The sequence below is a fragment of the Cryptotermes secundus genome, unplaced genomic scaffold (genome assembly GCF_002891405.2).
Source record: "Cryptotermes secundus unplaced genomic scaffold, Csec_1.0 scaffold779, whole genome shotgun sequence".
NCBI lineage: Eukaryota > Metazoa > Arthropoda > Insecta > Blattodea > Kalotermitidae > Cryptotermes > Cryptotermes secundus.
Genome location: NW_019737096.1, coordinates 1,221,179 through 1,238,652, shown reverse-complemented (window position 1 = coordinate 1,238,652; position 17,474 = coordinate 1,221,179). Strand labels below are relative to the sequence as shown.

Here is a 17,474-nt window from a genome sequence, read left to right as displayed (position 1 = left end):
CGCGGTCGCGATTCGAGCCTAGGACACGCCGAACATGGGTCTACAACTTACCGCTACACAAGTCCACTTGGTATGTCATGAGTTAAAGTAAATGCGCACGGTTATGAGTGCTGTATGCTAACGTCAGTTTCCTCAGTATTGTACTGATCGAGAAAGTCCGGGCGTAAGTACGCATTGTCTGTACCAAGGCTGATTTATAAATATCTGATTCCTTGTGCAGGCAAACCCCAGCTGCTACCGATGTTATGATATTGCACGTTGTGCCCTTGATCAAGAGAACTCGACGAATGGACCTGTACGAGGTGTATCGGAAAGTTTCCGGACTAGGCCCCCCCTCTAATCTTTCACCGAGGCAGTTACAACAATAACAGTCGGGGAACTTTCTGATACCACGTAGTACATGTGCAGGACGTTGATTCACACGTAACTGATTTTATTATATGCGGTAAAATCTTATTTAACCAATCGGTATTTCCGCGTTGAACACGAAGACTCGTACTCTCAAGGCTGGTGTCCCACAGGGAAGTGTATTGGGGCCAGTCCTATATCTACTTTATATTAATGATGTGCCAACTACATCGAACTGTACTATAGCGACGTTTGCAGATGATACAGCAGTCATGGCAGTAGGAGAGACTGTTGAAAGCTCAACTCAAGGCTGGTGTCCCACAGGGAAGTGTACTGGGGCCAGTCCTATATCTACTTTATATTAATGATGTGCCAACTACATCGAACAGTGCTATAGGTACATTTGCAAATGATACAGCAGTCATGGCAGTAGGAGAGACTGTTGGAAGCTCAACTCAAGGCTGGTGTCCCACAGGGAAGTGTACTGGGGCCAGTCCTATATCTACTTTATATTAATGATGTGCCAACTACATCGAACAGTGCTATAGGTACATTTGCAAATGATACAGCAGTCATGGCAGTAGGAGAGACTGTTGGAAGCTCAACTCAAGGCTGGTGTCCCACAGGGAAGTGTACTGGGGCCAGTCCTATATCTACTTTATATTAATGATGTGCCAACTACATCGAACAGTGCTATAGGTACATTTGCAAATGATACAGCAGTCATGGCAGTAGGAGAGACTGTTGGAAGCTCAACTCAAGGCTGGTGTCCCACAGGGAAGTGTACTGGGGCCAGTCCTATATCTACTTTATATTAATGATGTGCCAACTACATCGAACAGTGCTATAGGTACATTTGCAAATGATACAGCAGTCATGGCAGTAGGAGAGACTGTTGGAAGCTCAACTCAAGGCCGGTGTACCACAGGGAAGTGTACTGGGGCCAGTCCTATATCTACTTTATATTAATGATGTGCCAACTACATCGAACAGTACAATAGCCACGTTTGCAGATGATACAGCAGTCATGGCAGTAGGAGAGACTGTTGAAAGCTCAACTAGAAATCTACAATTAGCTGTAAACAAAGTCTCCCTCTGGACAAAAAAAATGGCGAATTGAACTCAACGAATCCAAATCAGTACATATTGACTTTACAGAAAAGAGGATTTCACCAGAATCAATCTTCATCAATGGCACTCAAGTTCCATGCTCCAACACAGCGAAATATCTTGGAATAATTCTAGACGCCAAGTTGCGGTGGAAAGAGCATATCAAGAAAAAACGTGATGAGCTCAACAATAAGTTCAGAAAAATGTATTGGCTGCTTGGACGCAATTCTGAGCCATCAGTCCACAATAAACTTACATTATATAAACAAACTCTAGGTCCAGTTTGGAGTTATGGTATCCAGCTCTGGGGCTGCGCCAGTGAATCCAATATTCAAATGATTCAGCGCTATCAGAACAAAGTGCTAAAGCGTACTGTCAAAGCACCATGGTACGTTCGTAACAGTGACCTTCATCGTGACCTTGGGATCGAGACGGTTACAGATATCATCGCTAAGTCCGCCACCTCTCATGAAAAGAGACTCCAAAACCATGTCAACATTGAAGCGTCCACACTTCTCAACGTGAACAATATCATTAGACGACTCAAACGGAAGAAACCGTTGGAACTAGTAAAATGTTAAAGTACTAAGTAATTCAGTGGAAGTGACTTAGTTTTAATTTACATAGTATATTAGGTTTGGAAAAAAATTAATCGTTAGTTATCCAACTAGTTTTAATTGTAATTAAGTTCTGGGTTACCCAGTCTTTAATTAATAAATACAAAAATATATACGGTATTTACTTAACTTGAAAGTCAGTCACAGAGACTATCGCAGTTACGCAAACTCTTAATCTGTTATAGTTTTCCTAACTATTTTCTTTCCATGCGCAGTTTTCCGAAAATGTCGCACGTTTTCATCACATCCAGTCACTTGTGTCCCAGCGCGAGCAGATCCAAAGAAAAACAGTAGAGTTTCGCAATCTTCAGGAGGCCCTTCAACATTATAGAAGTAAATGTCTACATGTTTTTTACAACATTCGCGAATGCAAGAAATTTGTCTGAAATTGGTTTCTTGTGTAATGATGAAATAGTACAAAATATCAAATATAGTACATGATTTTGATTATGGATAAATAATTTCATAATGCTAACCTCTAAAATAGCCGAGCGGTCTGAGGCATGCACTCTCTTCGCTCGCTCGGAAGCCGGGATCGTGGGTTCGAATCCCACTCAGGGCATGGATGTTTGTTTGCGTTTTTCTGTGTTTGTGTACAGGTAGAGGCCTTGCGACGAGCTGATCACCCGCCCAAGGAGTCCTACTGTAGGTCTAAGATCTAATAAAATCGAAGTGAAACGGAGAGTTTCATGGAGGTAAGCTTAGGCCCAAATGAGGGCTGTAGCGCGAGTGAAAAAAAACCCTCTAAAATATGCATGCACAACATTCGAATATCGTTTAAATTTGTTTTAACTTTGTAGACTTAGAGGAAAGGAACAAATAACAGGAAGACTGTATTCGTCCGCTTTTGTATCTACTTCCTGTAATCACTTGATGAATTGAAATGAATTCTTTTTGGAAAGTCTACGCCCAAAATTGTCGGGTAAATTGCATTTGGTTCATGTCAGCTCGTTAAAACTCTTGACATTACATGAAGTTGAAGTAGAAGTTTACGTTCTCAGAAACTTCTCGTTATAGGACTTTCATGTTTTAAAATATCGCAAGTTCTAAGATATATCGCATGAAACGTTTCTCAGTAATCATCATTCTTTCTTGAAGATATATATCTCCAGATGTTTCCCACACGATTTCCTATGTCATAGGTAACTTGGAAAGTTGTGTGGGCATACTATAATTAAGGCAATAACTGAAAAATATGCCATTTAGGCTGATTGATCCTCTCTTAACTTTCTTGAGATTGGGAAGTATTCCTAGATCTTCTGATAAGTGCTACATGCTGTGTGACGTCTGGAAAATGATATTAATGTTTGGTGGATTGCAGTTAATTGTTTGTTGTTCTTGTTTCAGCCGTGACGGTCCGGTACCTGACGAAGCGTTACATCGGGGAGTACAGCTCCAACAGCGGTGAGTTTTCTTTCTTTCAGCAGCGGCTCGTATAGGACTCTCCTCTCCTCTCTTTAAACCCGAAAATGGTACTGTGAAGCGATGAGAGGCAAGTTCCTAATATTCTCTGTATTGTTAGCGCGTTATTGAATTGTTTTGTACAAGTGACAGCCGGACAACGCTTAATGTTGCACTGCATGGACAACTTTGGTCTTTGTGCAGTTGTTGTTTGCATATCATTGAACCATAATTGCTGGTTGTGAGGAGATATGAGAAGGCTCATTTCCAATTTTTAGCGTTGAATTGCAGCAGGTTTTCGTCATTGGCGTTTGCGTCATAGGCTGTTCTAATTGAGTCATTTACGCTTTTATTCCATTGGAATTCGTATCAGTTAACCAGGACAGCCTGCCGGTCACGGTAGCCGAGCGGTCTAAGGCATGTACTGTCTTCGCTCGCTTGGAAACCAGGATCGTGGGTTCGAATCCCACTGAGGGCATGGATGTTTAGTTTGTGTGTGTGCGTTTTCCTGTGTTTGTGCACAGGTAGAGGCCTTGCGACGAGCTGATGACCCGCCAAAGGAGTCCTACCGAATGTGTTAGATCTAGAAAAACCGAAGTGAACAGAGAAGTTCATGGAGATAGGCCTAGGCCCACTGGGGCTGTAGTGCCAAGGAAAAAAAAAAGTCCCTATACTTAACTAATTAAGCACTACGCCATGAAGGCGTATGGGGGAGGGGATGTATAGACCCACCTTTCTTTGACCTCAGTACCTCTTAGAGGTCAGTAGTCTGCTTCACGCTTGGACTGCTTTACCCCGGGGGGAAAAAGCCCAACGTACCGATTGGATAGGAGACTGGCTAGGCCTCAGAACCCGTCTAGGACGAAATGGAGAGAAGGAAAATGTTGCCCTTACCGTGACTCGAACTCCGACCCCTCGGCCTTCCAGCCAGTCGCTGTACCGAATGCGCTATCCCGGCTCATTCGGCTACAATAATGTTAAATTACAAGGAATTTTGGTATTTAGATATCAGTTGATACGAAATTAATCATACATGACACGTCAAGAAGAACGCAACTGTCTTAGTGAAATTTGGGTTTTAATCGTAAAGGAATATCAAAAAATTGAGGTTCCTGTAGCACAGATGCGTTTCCGAGACAATTACTACCAGACGTAAGTAGATTAGACCAAAGAAATCCCGAATCAGAGAACGGTTAAAGTTGTAGTAACTCAGTGAACAGGAAGAGCCCATCTTCCATAACTGGAAGTTCGCTCCCGAGCGAGGGGGCGACGAGATTTTGAATGAACAAAATGACGATGGGAGACCGTGATCAACTTGGGATTTATGGCAGGTTTTAACGACATATACAGCCCTGCAGAGTAGAAGTTGACGATGGTAGCTAGCACACAATCACCCGCTGTCTACATAAAAGGAAATTCATGCCTTCTCTTTGCTTATTGAGGTTTGTTGTGTTAAAGAGTCCATCTGATCTGAGCTAAGGAGACGTGCTGTAACCAAACATGTAGTTAAAACTTAATATTCATTTTCATTCTCTGCGGGTAACGCCGTAGCCGTACGGCACGCGGTAGCGTAGTTGGTTGAAGCAGTATGCTAAAAGCCGGAAGGTCGTGGGATGGAGTACCGACGAGGTGGATATTTTCAGTTGATCTAATCCTTCCAGCCGCATTATGGCATTGGGTCGACTCAACCTCTAACAGAAAAGAGTACCAGGAATCTGCCTGGGGTTAAAGAGTGGCCGGCGCTTAAGGCTGACAACCTCGCCGCCATATGTCAGCCGATTGTCTAGAAAATGTGGGAGCCTCGACATCTCACAACCCTATGGGCCTCCACGGCCTGTTGCAGGATACCTTTACTTTTATGGATAACGCCAGCTGTCTTGTTTCAAGATGCGTAGTTCAGAAGAAGCTTTTAAAATAATCCAGTTCATTCAGCGTATGCAAGACGACACGAATACAGATAAAATATAGATATATATGTACGAGGGGGTACCCAAAAGAAACCGAACTTATTTTTTTTAACTTATTTATTCAAATTTTAAGCACAAACCTTCAATCACCTTCAAAGTACTCTCCACTTACACTAATACACTTGTCTAGTCTTTTATTCCATTTTTCAAAACATTGTCTAAATTCATCTTTTGAGATGCTTGACAGCGCCTCCGTCGTTTTTTTCCTTCACCTCAGCAACATCAGCAAAACGCTGAAAAAAAAGTTTTCATCATTTCGGGACTCTTCTTTCAAAGCACAGCATGCTTCCACGCGACCTTGTTTTTGTTCAGCAGTCAGCAGTCGTGGCACGAATTTCGCAGCCACCCTTTTCATTCCCAAATCTTCTGTCAAAATTCGCTGAACTGAGCTCCAAGTCACTCCCGACAGCTCCACAATTTCTTCAATGGTCCGTCGTCGATCTTCCTTGATGATTTCACGAATTTTTTCCACATTTTCATGTGTTCGGGCCATTGCAAAAACGACGTTCACACAAAACAGTTGTCACTATAAACTCTGCCGAAACTAGTCCTTACCTTCTGAAGCAACGGTAGTCGGCTTATCGACTCAGGAATGTTAGCTCTATGCGCTCATAGCGGCAAAAAGCGGTACTACAAAAGCTCTGCCCACAAAAAAATTAGTTCGGTTTCTTTTGGGTACCCCATCGTATATAATCCTCTGTGTCCAATATCAGATTGGAAATTAACAGTCGGAGTGGTCGAAAACTGTAAGTTAGACCTCATGGCCATATAACCGAAACGTGTAATACAATATGCACTTCTATAGGCATGTCCTTGTCTTTACACTATGTACGGTCACCGAGCCGTGCTCAATTGCAGCTGTTCTTCATTCTACACTTTCGTTGTGTTTATATCGAAAGATGTTCTTGATAGTGTTCATGTAGTTATTGTGGTTGCCGATGCTGTTGTCATTTTCTGCACGGTTATTGCGCCTTGTAAGTGGCCGGAGATTTAAACAGAGGTTCGGGACTGAATATCGTTACCCGAATATCTCAAACATGGAGTTGTAAGCGTTCTATTAGAAGGATGTTCTCGTAGTGTTAATTGTGATATACCTACCAGATTTTAACGAGCCGCCGCTGATCACATTCCAGGAAGGATTTGGGGGACAACCCATCCGAGTGGAACTTTATTAATCGATGTTGTACTAACTCACTTCGGTCGTTTGATGTTATTGATTAAAACCGCGGAGAAGCTTGGCGACAGTTATTCAAATGCTTCGGAAGCAGCTGTAATCGTGGTTACTCGTTTCTCTCGTTCGTGCTTCGTTTGTTTCAGTGGCTTTGGAAATGAATATGTACAGTCGTGTTAGTTTCACGATTCTGTGGATTCAGGCTCGCTTTTGTTTAGCGTTGGAACGCGGAACTGAAGGTTCGCTCCAGCTTGATTAAGGGTGTTCCTTATACTGACTTTACATTACATGTTTCTAGAATGCCAGTGAAAATCGTCGCCTGGCTTCCCAGTGCCCGTCCTTACACCCGAATATTCCCTTGAATGGATTTTGTTTGAATTTAATACTCGAGTCTCTGAACAGATTCAGTCAGATCAGTTTAGTTTTAGTCCAAGCTGAATACCTCGCTAAATGTTTATTAAGTCAGAAGTTTCTGATGCGAAAACTCTGTGCACTTGACTCCAAATTTCTTTTGGAATTCATAATTTTTAAAATGAGTAGCATTAATGTAGTTGAAGTCCACAAGCACAATGGACCACTGTAGGTCGCGGTGCAAGGGCCGAAAAGGCCGACCCCTTATACATTCATTCATTAGTTGAAGTCCGCACTGAGTATATTCATTAAGCCAGATACTTCTGATGGCAAGAACTGTCTGTATCTGCTTGGAGTAAACATTGATTTTTTCCCCCCCTTGGCACTACAGCCCCAGTGGGCCTAGGCCTACCTCCATGAACTTCTCCATTCACTTCGGTTTTTCTAGATCTTACACATTCGGTAGGACTCCTTGGGCGGGTGATCAGCTCGTCGCAAGGCCTCTACCTGTAGACAAACAGAATAAACGCGCACAAACATCCATGCCCTGAGTGGGATTCGACCCCACGATCCCGGCTTCCGAGCGAGCGAAGACAGTGCATGCCTTAGACCGCTCGGCTACCGTAACCGGCCGTAAACATTGATTAATAAAACTAATATTATAAGATGTTAGTTTTTGCCACCTTCAGCTTGGGGGTTGTGGCCGTGTAGAAACGACGACCATAGATCTATGTATCAACTGAAGGAACTTCCTTTTACTGTTGTTCTGGCACAGACCCATTTTTTCTCAAATAGATGTAAGTAAAAGCTCAAGATATGTTGAATGTTTTATCAGAATTTCCATGGAAGTTATCCTTATAGCTCTATTTCCGTGCATTTTATGTAGAGGGAATTTGATATTCCAATACGGCAGAGGCGGGGCTCAAAAAAGTTGTGCATTTATTGGAGGTTAAATCAGTCTTGAAAACAGTCTACGTTTGCGAATAAATTCCGCAAAGGCAGAGGAACGGTACCAACATGGCGTTGCCTTGTCATGTCACATGTAGGCCTGCACTAGTACTGCTGCAGTGTCACATTTGTGGCGCCAATATGTCATTTTATTTTTAAGTTATGAACATTCCATTACGGTTACGTACGCAGTGTCGCATCGTGTGGTCAGCAGCACTCTGCTTCATGTTGGGATGTCCCGTGTTCAGATCTTGGCCTGGAGACCGGCTCTCCTGATTAAGGCTTTCCGTGGTTTTCCTCAGTCCGTCCAGGCAAATGCCAGGATTTTACCGCAGGTTATGTCGCCACCGCTTCCTTCCTCATCCTTTACAGTTCATTAATTATATCATTCGACGGTATATAGGCTGAAAGACTGACAACGTCGTTGCATAAATAAATTAATAAATAACAAAAGAAAATCTATATTTGCCTGTAGTTTTCTCGATTATTGCTGCAAATAAAATCTCTCGCGCCTCTCTCTGCACTGTTGGGAGCAGCCTTAACATCTTATCCATTAATTGCAGATGTCAGTCGTGTTTGCAGCAGTTGTCTTGATATTTCGGGAGCCCTTGATGATGGAGCTTCAGGAATAATTGCAATATAAACAACCCCACGCCAGTGATATTCAGCAACGTTATGTAATATGGATGCATGCTAGACTTCAGAATTTGGTATCTTTTGTCTTGAAAACGAGAGATATATTGCGTGAATATTTTTTTCCCCCTGGCACTACAGCCCCAGTGGGCCTAGGCCTACCTCCATGAACTTCCGTTCACTTCGGTTTTTCTAGATCTTACACAGACGGTAGGACTCCTTGGGCGAGTGATCAGCTCGTCGCAAGGCCTCTACCTCTACACAAACACAGAAAAACGCACACAAACATCCATGCCCTGAGTGGTATTCGAACCCACGATCCCGGCTTCCGAGCGAGCGAAGACAGTGCATGCCTTAGACCCCTCGGCTACCGTGACCGGCATTGCATGAATATTAGCAAGTATTATTCCTGTAATGCGTGCAAAGTTTATTTGAGCCATCATTAACCTCCGGACTGATACTGAAATACATTTAAGTGTTCATGTAATGTCGTACTACCTTTCTTTCTTGTTCAGTCTAGACCTTAGTTGAATGAAGTTGTTGTTGTTGTTGTTGGTCTTTTTTTCTTGTTGTTTGTTTCATGGGATTGGGTGAAACTGAGTCCACATGGTACGTCGGCCACTAATTGGCCTATTGTGCCAGCCCCTGATGATAGATGATGAGTGTGTAGCAGTCGGTGAAATGAGCCTTGGCAGGAGATACCGAAGTACTCGGAGTAAACCAACCCCGGTACCACTTTGTCCGCCATAAATCAAATATGACATGACCTGGGCTCGAACCCTGACCGCCACCAGGGGGAAGCCGGCGACTAACCGCCTGACGTGTGGCACGACCACAGATGAATATAACAAAAATGTTTAAATTTATTCTTTTTTCAGAATCACCAGTTGAGTGACTTGACGTGGCCTGGCTCCAACTTTAAAGTAATCTGTTCATTCTCAAGAGGTTTTCCTAGCCCCATCTTCCCGTAGATGTTTTAATTTTCTTTTAATTTTGAGTCCAGTCAAGGGAGGAGGCTAACCTAAAGCTCGAACTGAGGACCGAGGTAATGATGTGTAGCATCGATAATTTGCTGCGAGAAACCAGAATACTCGGAGAAATCGGCCACGACCGATAAGGCTTGGTTTGAATCCAGTCGTCATCCTTGGGTGTAAAGCCGGAATCTGCTGCGGGGATGGGCAGCCTAATCATCTACGCCAATTAAACCAGCTACACCGTTACCAGAAACTTCTGTTGCATAATGAATCCGTCCGTCCATTTGCGGGTCACCTATGGACACATGACCGGGATGTAATTAATTCCTGCCCCAGTTTTGCTGGCCAAACGTGAACGCATACCTCCAAGTCCGGTCACACCACTGACTTTCCGCAGACGTCATTAAATTAACACTGTAATATCGCTCTGGACATCCACTACTCGGGTAAACAGCACATAGACGTGGAATAACTTCCCAAACTATGATTCCCAGAGCGCCTCTAATAGATTTTTACGTTCTTAAGACATATAAGAGACTGTCCCAACATTTGATGGCAGCAAAGCAACTATTGTCTGATACTTTTCTTGATTTGGCAGGATTTTTAACGCGATAGGAGAGGCCAGACTGAAAAGAGGTGTCGTTTGCCTGTTTAAGGTAATATTTGGGGGTGCAAAGTCGACTTAGCTGGTCTGGAACACGAATGAAGTCAGGTTACTGCTCTTTCAACAAGCTTTAGAAGCGTTCCTGTGTTGCTGTATTGATTTCAGTCAGAGGCACTGCAAATAACTCACCGCACTTCCACATTTTGAGGCGTCCTTTACACGAGGTGCACGAAATTTATGCATAACGAGAAAGGAAGTTACGTCTATCAGCTCTTCCACATGTTTCATTTCCAAACCAACTCAACCAGTTTTGATTTCTGATAAACATTGTCGAACTGCTTTGCTTGGTGTATATCATTTCAGTGTAGACCTAACTGTGCAGATTCAAGTATCGAAGTTGTCAGAATTTTTATTACAACGTATACATCGCATTAAAGCCTAAGTTAATCTACAATTATATTTTATCTAACTTTTTTATGTACATGTTCACACATTGTTATTGCCTCGTTATTTAGATGTAATAACATTTTTTGTTGGGAATAAGAACAGGCGTTTAAAAAATATCTCTTCTTCTAATTTATATACGTTCCTCCTGATCCAAGATACTTAAATTTGGAAATATTCTCAAATGATTCATTATATATTCCAGTGTGTGTGTTATGCTTGTGTTTATATTATGTCTGGTTACTTATCATGTTCATACGGTCTTATGAATAACGCAGTGGACGAACAGTCGATATGTTGCAACGATTTTCTCATAAAACATGATTTATGTCTATAAATGCATAAACTGACGTTCCTTGTCTGTCTCAGGTCAATTTTGCAGTCCTCAGCCTTGTGTCTGAAACACGAGCCACAACTTCACTTTTGTTGCATCTCGTTGTGTAAATCACTGTAGATAATATTTATTATTTAATAACACTCTTCTAGCAGCTGGAATACGCTGTCTATGACGTCACTTTTCGGCATATGTGTGCCATCTTCAGGTCCGGTTTTTAGTTACAGTTATTGTATCATGTGCTTAGTTCGGTTTACATGGAAAATTTACGCGAAGTACACGATAGAATAACTGTAACTAAAAACATGACTTGAAGATGGCATATATGTGCCGAAACATGTCCTTCTCCTCCTGGAGGAGTGTTATGTTGACAGGAATTAATTAATATTATTTACGAGAAGTAAAGCACGGCGGACTGTTGCATTAGTATCACCCAGAACTGGGTGGCGAAAGTAATAAAGGAAAGCCCGCTGTCATTACAAGAAGCCTAAGCAGAACTGCGTGCGATTTGCTTGTGAAAGAAGTACTTATGCGCGTGCGGGCACAGTAGTAACACGACCGACACGTACGTAGTAGTTGAACATCGCAATAGACCGCCGCTCCTGACAGATTTTCTTGCGTTTCTTCCCTCCCTCCAGAGAAGAGTGGAAATATTAGGTGAAAACAGGCAATGACCGCTTCAGTCGCCGATGACTTATCTTGTTGAAATTTCCAAACCGAGAAACACGTTCCGGGCAGAAGTCAGCAACCGCACTCTTGTTGATGTGTCGGCAGCAATTGTTACAAGCGTAAGCAGCGACAATGTAGACACTTAGAAGCTTCTTTGTAAAAGGATAATATGCATGAACGTGGCGTTTACACTATACTGGTCAGCTTATTAGTTTTACTAAGGCATGGAAGGTGTGAACTCATGTAGGAATGGCAAGCGGATCGTCAGGCGAAAATACTGGTAGGATAATTTTGGAACCCTTAAAGTTAATCTGAAGTTTTCTGTTCCTTTTCCTGTACCGCCAAGAAGACGGCTGAGTGGAAATATCCTAGGAATCCTGATTTGTAGAAGTAGTTATGCCCGTGTTCTGTTCACCCCGATGGGGGGAGTCTGAGAGGGCGGTAGTTTAGTGTCACTTAATAGCTAGTTTTTAGGAGGGTCATTTGTGTGACCAGTCATCTAGAAGTTTCTTCAGGTCGGGCCAAGAAAACTGGAGCAGGAATTAATTATGTCCCGATCACATACTCAGAGGTGACCCTCAGGCAGACGGACAGATACATTGTTTAATCTGAAAACCTGTTAACGTTGCAGCATGCTTTCGTGTCTTAAGATTTTCTGACTTCATTTTTGCTTGTCGTCTTAGAAGACGTAGATGTAAACATGTCTGCAGGAAATTCAGGGAATACAGATATAATCCAAGGGAACACGTACAAGACGATATACAAGACGACGGCTTATTTGAAACCCAGAACTATTAACGGAGTCCTGTTTGTTAATGGAAAGGCGATAATGGCCAGGTGTTTCTCCGAATATTTCGGTTTACCCCAGCCGATCAGCGGTGCTACATAATCGTTCAAGTAAAAATGCCCATCGCTCATGCATATATCCGTCCTATTATGCGAAAGAGAAACGTCTTCTGTCTTCCAATTCTTGCCAGACCGTTCGAAAGTCATTAAAAGGACGTAGTGTTTTCAAGATGGTTCTTAGCAAGACATAACGGCTTCAAAATCTAGTAATTTCTCTAATCATGCTATAGATTTCATTGGGAATTCAGGTGGGGTTCCTAAGTAGACAAGAAGGTACGGTCATTAAAGCCAAACGGACGTTCACTTCGTACGATAAACTGGCCCTTATGATGTGCTGATGTAGCAATTCAGTAAGCAGGTTCCATCCCATAAAATGATATGGCCAATCCTGTTCAGCTAGCATGAGATACAATCGATTTCGGAAACGAGAGCAGGTTGCACTGACTGTGGCCATATATGTTGACCCATTTAGATGGTCACAGAGATCCCGACCGACATTAACCAGTAAAGTCAGATGTGGGCCCAAATGAAAATTACTTTGCCACAAGACTTTCTTGTACTGATGTGGCTGTTTGATGCAAGAGCAATTTCTGTGCGATCGAATTGAAGCAGTCAGACGGGAAAGAGAATAACAAATCTAAATGCTATTCATAGCGAAACTGAGGGGATATAAAATTGAAGAAATACGTACTGCCAGTCTCCTCACGATGATAGGTTTCCATTTCTCCCCCCAAAACTTAAAATGAAATTACTTCTGTATACGAATATGATTTTCCTTGTAGGGTTTGAGGTTCTAACAGCATTGGGTATGAAGAGTTCTGTCTTCTGGAGTATAGCGCCCTGTTGGATCTGAGGCTCTAACAGCAGTGGGTATGAAGATTTCTGTCTTCTGGAGTATAGCGCCCTGTTGGATCTGAGGCTCTAACAGCATTGGGTATGAAGAGTACTGTCTTCTGGAGTATAGGGCCTTGTTGGATCTGAGGCTCTAACAGCATTGGGTATGAAGAGTACTGTCTTCTGGAGTATAGCACCCTGTTGGATCTGAGGCTCTAACAGCATTGGGTATGAAGAGTTCTGTCTTCTGGAGTATAACACCGTGTAGTCCGTTGAAAGTCAACCAGTGTTTCAGGGGAACATACTGCGTCTATCATCAGGGTTGAATAAACCGAGCAAGATACCAGCGTGAAAGCAGGTGGCAAGTCTCTTCATGTAGTCTTCCCCATTGCACTTCACGTATATGCGTGTTTGGTGCAGCAGAAAAGATTCGAAATTACACGACCGATGTGTTTTTAGCATCAGTATATTTGACTGTTCAGTCGAGAAAACTGGAAGGAAGAGTTCGCACGGGAGATCTAGGCGTAGGTGAGAGGGTAATATTAAAAGGGGCTGTGAAGAAACAGGTATGAGAATGTGGACTTGCTTCATCTGGATCATAGTAGAGTTCTTGCGGCCGTGGTAATGAACTACAGAAGAAACAAAATGTGGAGTATGTCTTCAATTATATGAGCGACTGAGTGAAATTCAAACAAAAACAAACTCCGTGGCCTGTAGTCCGCAAACGAACTATACCGACCGAGCAACCGCCGCTTGTTGGCTAAGTTAATGCTAACTTTTGCGGATATAGGATGTCACGCGGTCAGCGCAACGGATCCCCACTGCAGTTAATTTCGGTTTTCTACACCGGAGCCGCCATTTCCTTGAAATCTCCAGTTATCCTCACGAGGCTCAGTGGACCCCGTTCCAGACCCACTAGTCAGAAAATATTGTATCGCCGGGAATCGAACCCGGGACCTCTGGATCTGTATGCAGGAACTCTGACCACTAGACCACAGAGGCGGTCGCAGTAAAATTACTCATCTGAATGTGCTTACGGTAAATTTCGGAAGAGGCGGAACTATTTGTCAGACTGTTGCAAGGCCTGTAGCACTCTGTATCAAACTGCAAGAAGTGCGTCAGACTTATCGTCGGGAAAACGTCTAAACCCGACCACAACTGGGCCTATGCAATGCTGCCTTGCACGTGCGTGTTTAAATGGAAACGTATCAAGGCCATTTCGAAAGAATGTACTGTGTCATGACGATTCGCAAATGCAGCCGATAATAAAAATGCCTACGCGATTTCCGGCATTACTCTCCGTGCTCCCTAGACGGTAATATAACGCTTCGAGCTGCCGCATGGAAAAGTGAAACAACGGGGTAGAAATCCCCAAGCGCTGTAAAATTTTATTACCTTATCAGGTTGATAATCGTTGCTGATTTCGCAGATGAGATGCTAGTAGGTGACCGCCTCTGTGGTCTAGTGGTCAGAGTTCCTGGCAACACATCCAGAGGTCCGGGTTCGATTCCCGGCTCAACCAGATTTTCTGAGAAATAGTGGGTCTGGAACGGGCTCCACTCAGCCTCGTGAGGATAATTGAAGAGCTATTTCAAGGAAGTAGCGGCTCCGGTATAGAAAACCGACATGAACGTCCGTGGGGATCCGTTGCTCTGACCACGTGACACACTACCCACAAAAGTTGGCAATAACTTCGCCGACAAGCGGCGGTCGCGCGGTCGGTATAGTTCGCTTGCGGACTACAGACCACGGAGTTTGTTTGATCCCAGTAGGTCTGCGTAAATGTTCGTGGTAATGCGTGGAGTTCCTTCAGCTGCGGGTAATTACTTAGAAATTTGCTGTTGTTGTGGAACCCTAGGACATGTTACCGTAACGTATTTGCAAAAGTCCGCCGTTAGAAGCTATTCTGGGCCAGCTGAAATTAATTCACGCTTTTACAGCGAGTTACTCCCGATGAAAGTATGAGTGAACGGAAGCACCCACGGAGGTGTGTTGCCGCGCATTCGTAAGCTAAGTTCGTCCTCGTGTAAGGAGCAAACGAAATTGTTGCGATCAGCCTTGCGGAAGCTTCTAAATTATGCTACTTCGTGTACCTTTGTGAAACTTTAACACGTAAGAACGTGTTCTGCTATTATATGAAAGCGGGCTTATAACTCACGAACGAGTGAATATTTTTTTTTATTTAAATCCGGTCTTTGAATTTTGATGGTGTTTTGGTATGGCTCTATGAAGTGCAGTTATCGTAGAATGTAAATTAGTTTACTGAGATTTGAAAAGTTTTCTTTCAGAAACATGCACTTAGCTGTGCCTATTAGGCCAGGTCGGTAATATCGTGTCCAGTATCTCTAATTTGAAACCATATGGGCTGACCCAAATTGATGCTTGAAATGTTTATATTGCGGCAGTATGGCTGCATAAATTTACATCTCCACGAAGACTGTAGAAATATTTGAGTATACGTAATACGAATAAGCCGCCCGTTAATTTCAAACGTGTTCAGGAACGCAATAAAAGGCCTATGATCGACTGCGCTATACATGCCTCCTCGTCAATTGTAGGAAGTAAGTATATGCTGATGTAATAATTATGGCCAGAACACAAAATGGATTGCAGAGAGTATATCTGACTTTAGAAAATGAAACAAAACTGCTTGGCCTTTCTACAAACATAGCAAAAACAAAGTACATGCATCTTAATACAAATAAACATGCAAATATAAGAGAGAGGAAGTTACTTGTTGGAGACAAAGAATTTGAAATGGTTCAGGAGCTTAAATATCAAGGTGCAGTAATAGAGTAGAAAAACAATACAACACACACCATAGGAAAGGACACAATCCGACAATGAGGCATATTATGCCAACCCACACTTACTAAAGTCTAAGGATATTAATAGGAATATGAAAATGAAAATATTGTCGCGTATCCGGCGTATATCGCGACAAATAAATTCTCGATGTATTCGGTGTAGCGAATTTTATTTCACATTCGCACTTACAATCACTCAAATTACAGATTTACGATTACTGCTATCTGCAGTATCACAATTAGTACACTCCAAATGCCAGAATACAACTGACTGGCTGACTCTACGTCTCGACTCGGCGGCTGTCACAGTACAACAACTCGACTCGGCGACTGTTACGCTACAACTCAGTACAACTACTGTGAATAGCCTTCGCTTCTCCCTATGTAGCCTCGATCGGACAATACGGGAAAACGGCCACGTAATAGGCACCCTTTTGCCTGGCGCTGTGTTGCTATGTAACGCTAGCGGAGGTAACCGCTGTTACTATCGTAACGTCGCCGCTGTTGACTCGCGTTGCCTAGCGACCGCGATATCCCTCGGTGACGTCACCGCGGAGGGGAGTGGCGGGGCGGGAACTCGCCTATTACCGTAAGAACGCGAGCGTTACTTTACCGCCACGTACCGCGGGGGGGAGGTAGGGGTCAACATGTCACAATATACTAAAATCTAAGGATATTAATAAGAATATGAGAATGAAAATATACAAAAATCTAAGGATATTAATAGGAATATGAGAATGAAAATATACTAAAATCTAAGGATATTAATAGGAATATGAAAATGAAAATATATAACACATTAATACATCCTATAGTAACATATAGCAGTGTGACATGGGTGTTAAAGAAAGAAGATGAAAATAATTTAAGGTTTGAAAGAAAAATTAAAGCACAATAGACCACTGTAGGTCGCGGTGCAAGGGCCGAGAAGGCCCACCTCTTATACATACATTCATACAAGAAAAATTATTAGAAAAATATATGGGCCAATAAAAGAAGAAACTCGCTGGATAGACCACAACAGTGAAGAAATAGATGAGATAATGAAGAAAGAAGATACAGTTAGATTTATAAAGGCGAGAAGAATCGACTGGCTGGGACATGTAGAAAGAATGGATGCTAACAGAATGCCACGGAAAATCTTGTACGAGAAGATGTATACGAAAAGAGTAAGAGGTAGACCAAAACTGAGGTGGTTTCATGATGTCAGAGAAGACCTTAGGATATTGAAAGTTAAAGATTGGAAATCTACTGCGATGGATAGAGACGCATGGAGGCTGCTGGTACAGGAGGCCAAGGCCCACAAAAGGCTATAGAAGCAGTTGGTATTTATATGATATATAGGTACTTATATGTATATTGCAGATCACTTCGAGCTCTGCTATAGTAATGTCATCTATCTTCATACGCTGTGAA

At 42.8% G+C, this 17,474-nt stretch overlaps 1 protein-coding gene across 1 annotated transcript in view; it reads left to right on the top strand.

Annotated features, from left to right (window-relative positions):
* Positions 1-17,474, top strand: part of LOC111870177 (ras-related and estrogen-regulated growth inhibitor) — a 369,033-nt gene that overhangs the window by 104,585 nt on the left and 246,974 nt on the right. Inside the window, exon 3 of the mRNA XM_033753704.1 lies at positions 3,423-3,479. Coding sequence (XP_033609595.1) covers positions 3,423-3,479 — 57 coding nt within the window. The remainder of the gene's footprint in view (positions 1-3,422; positions 3,480-17,474) is intronic.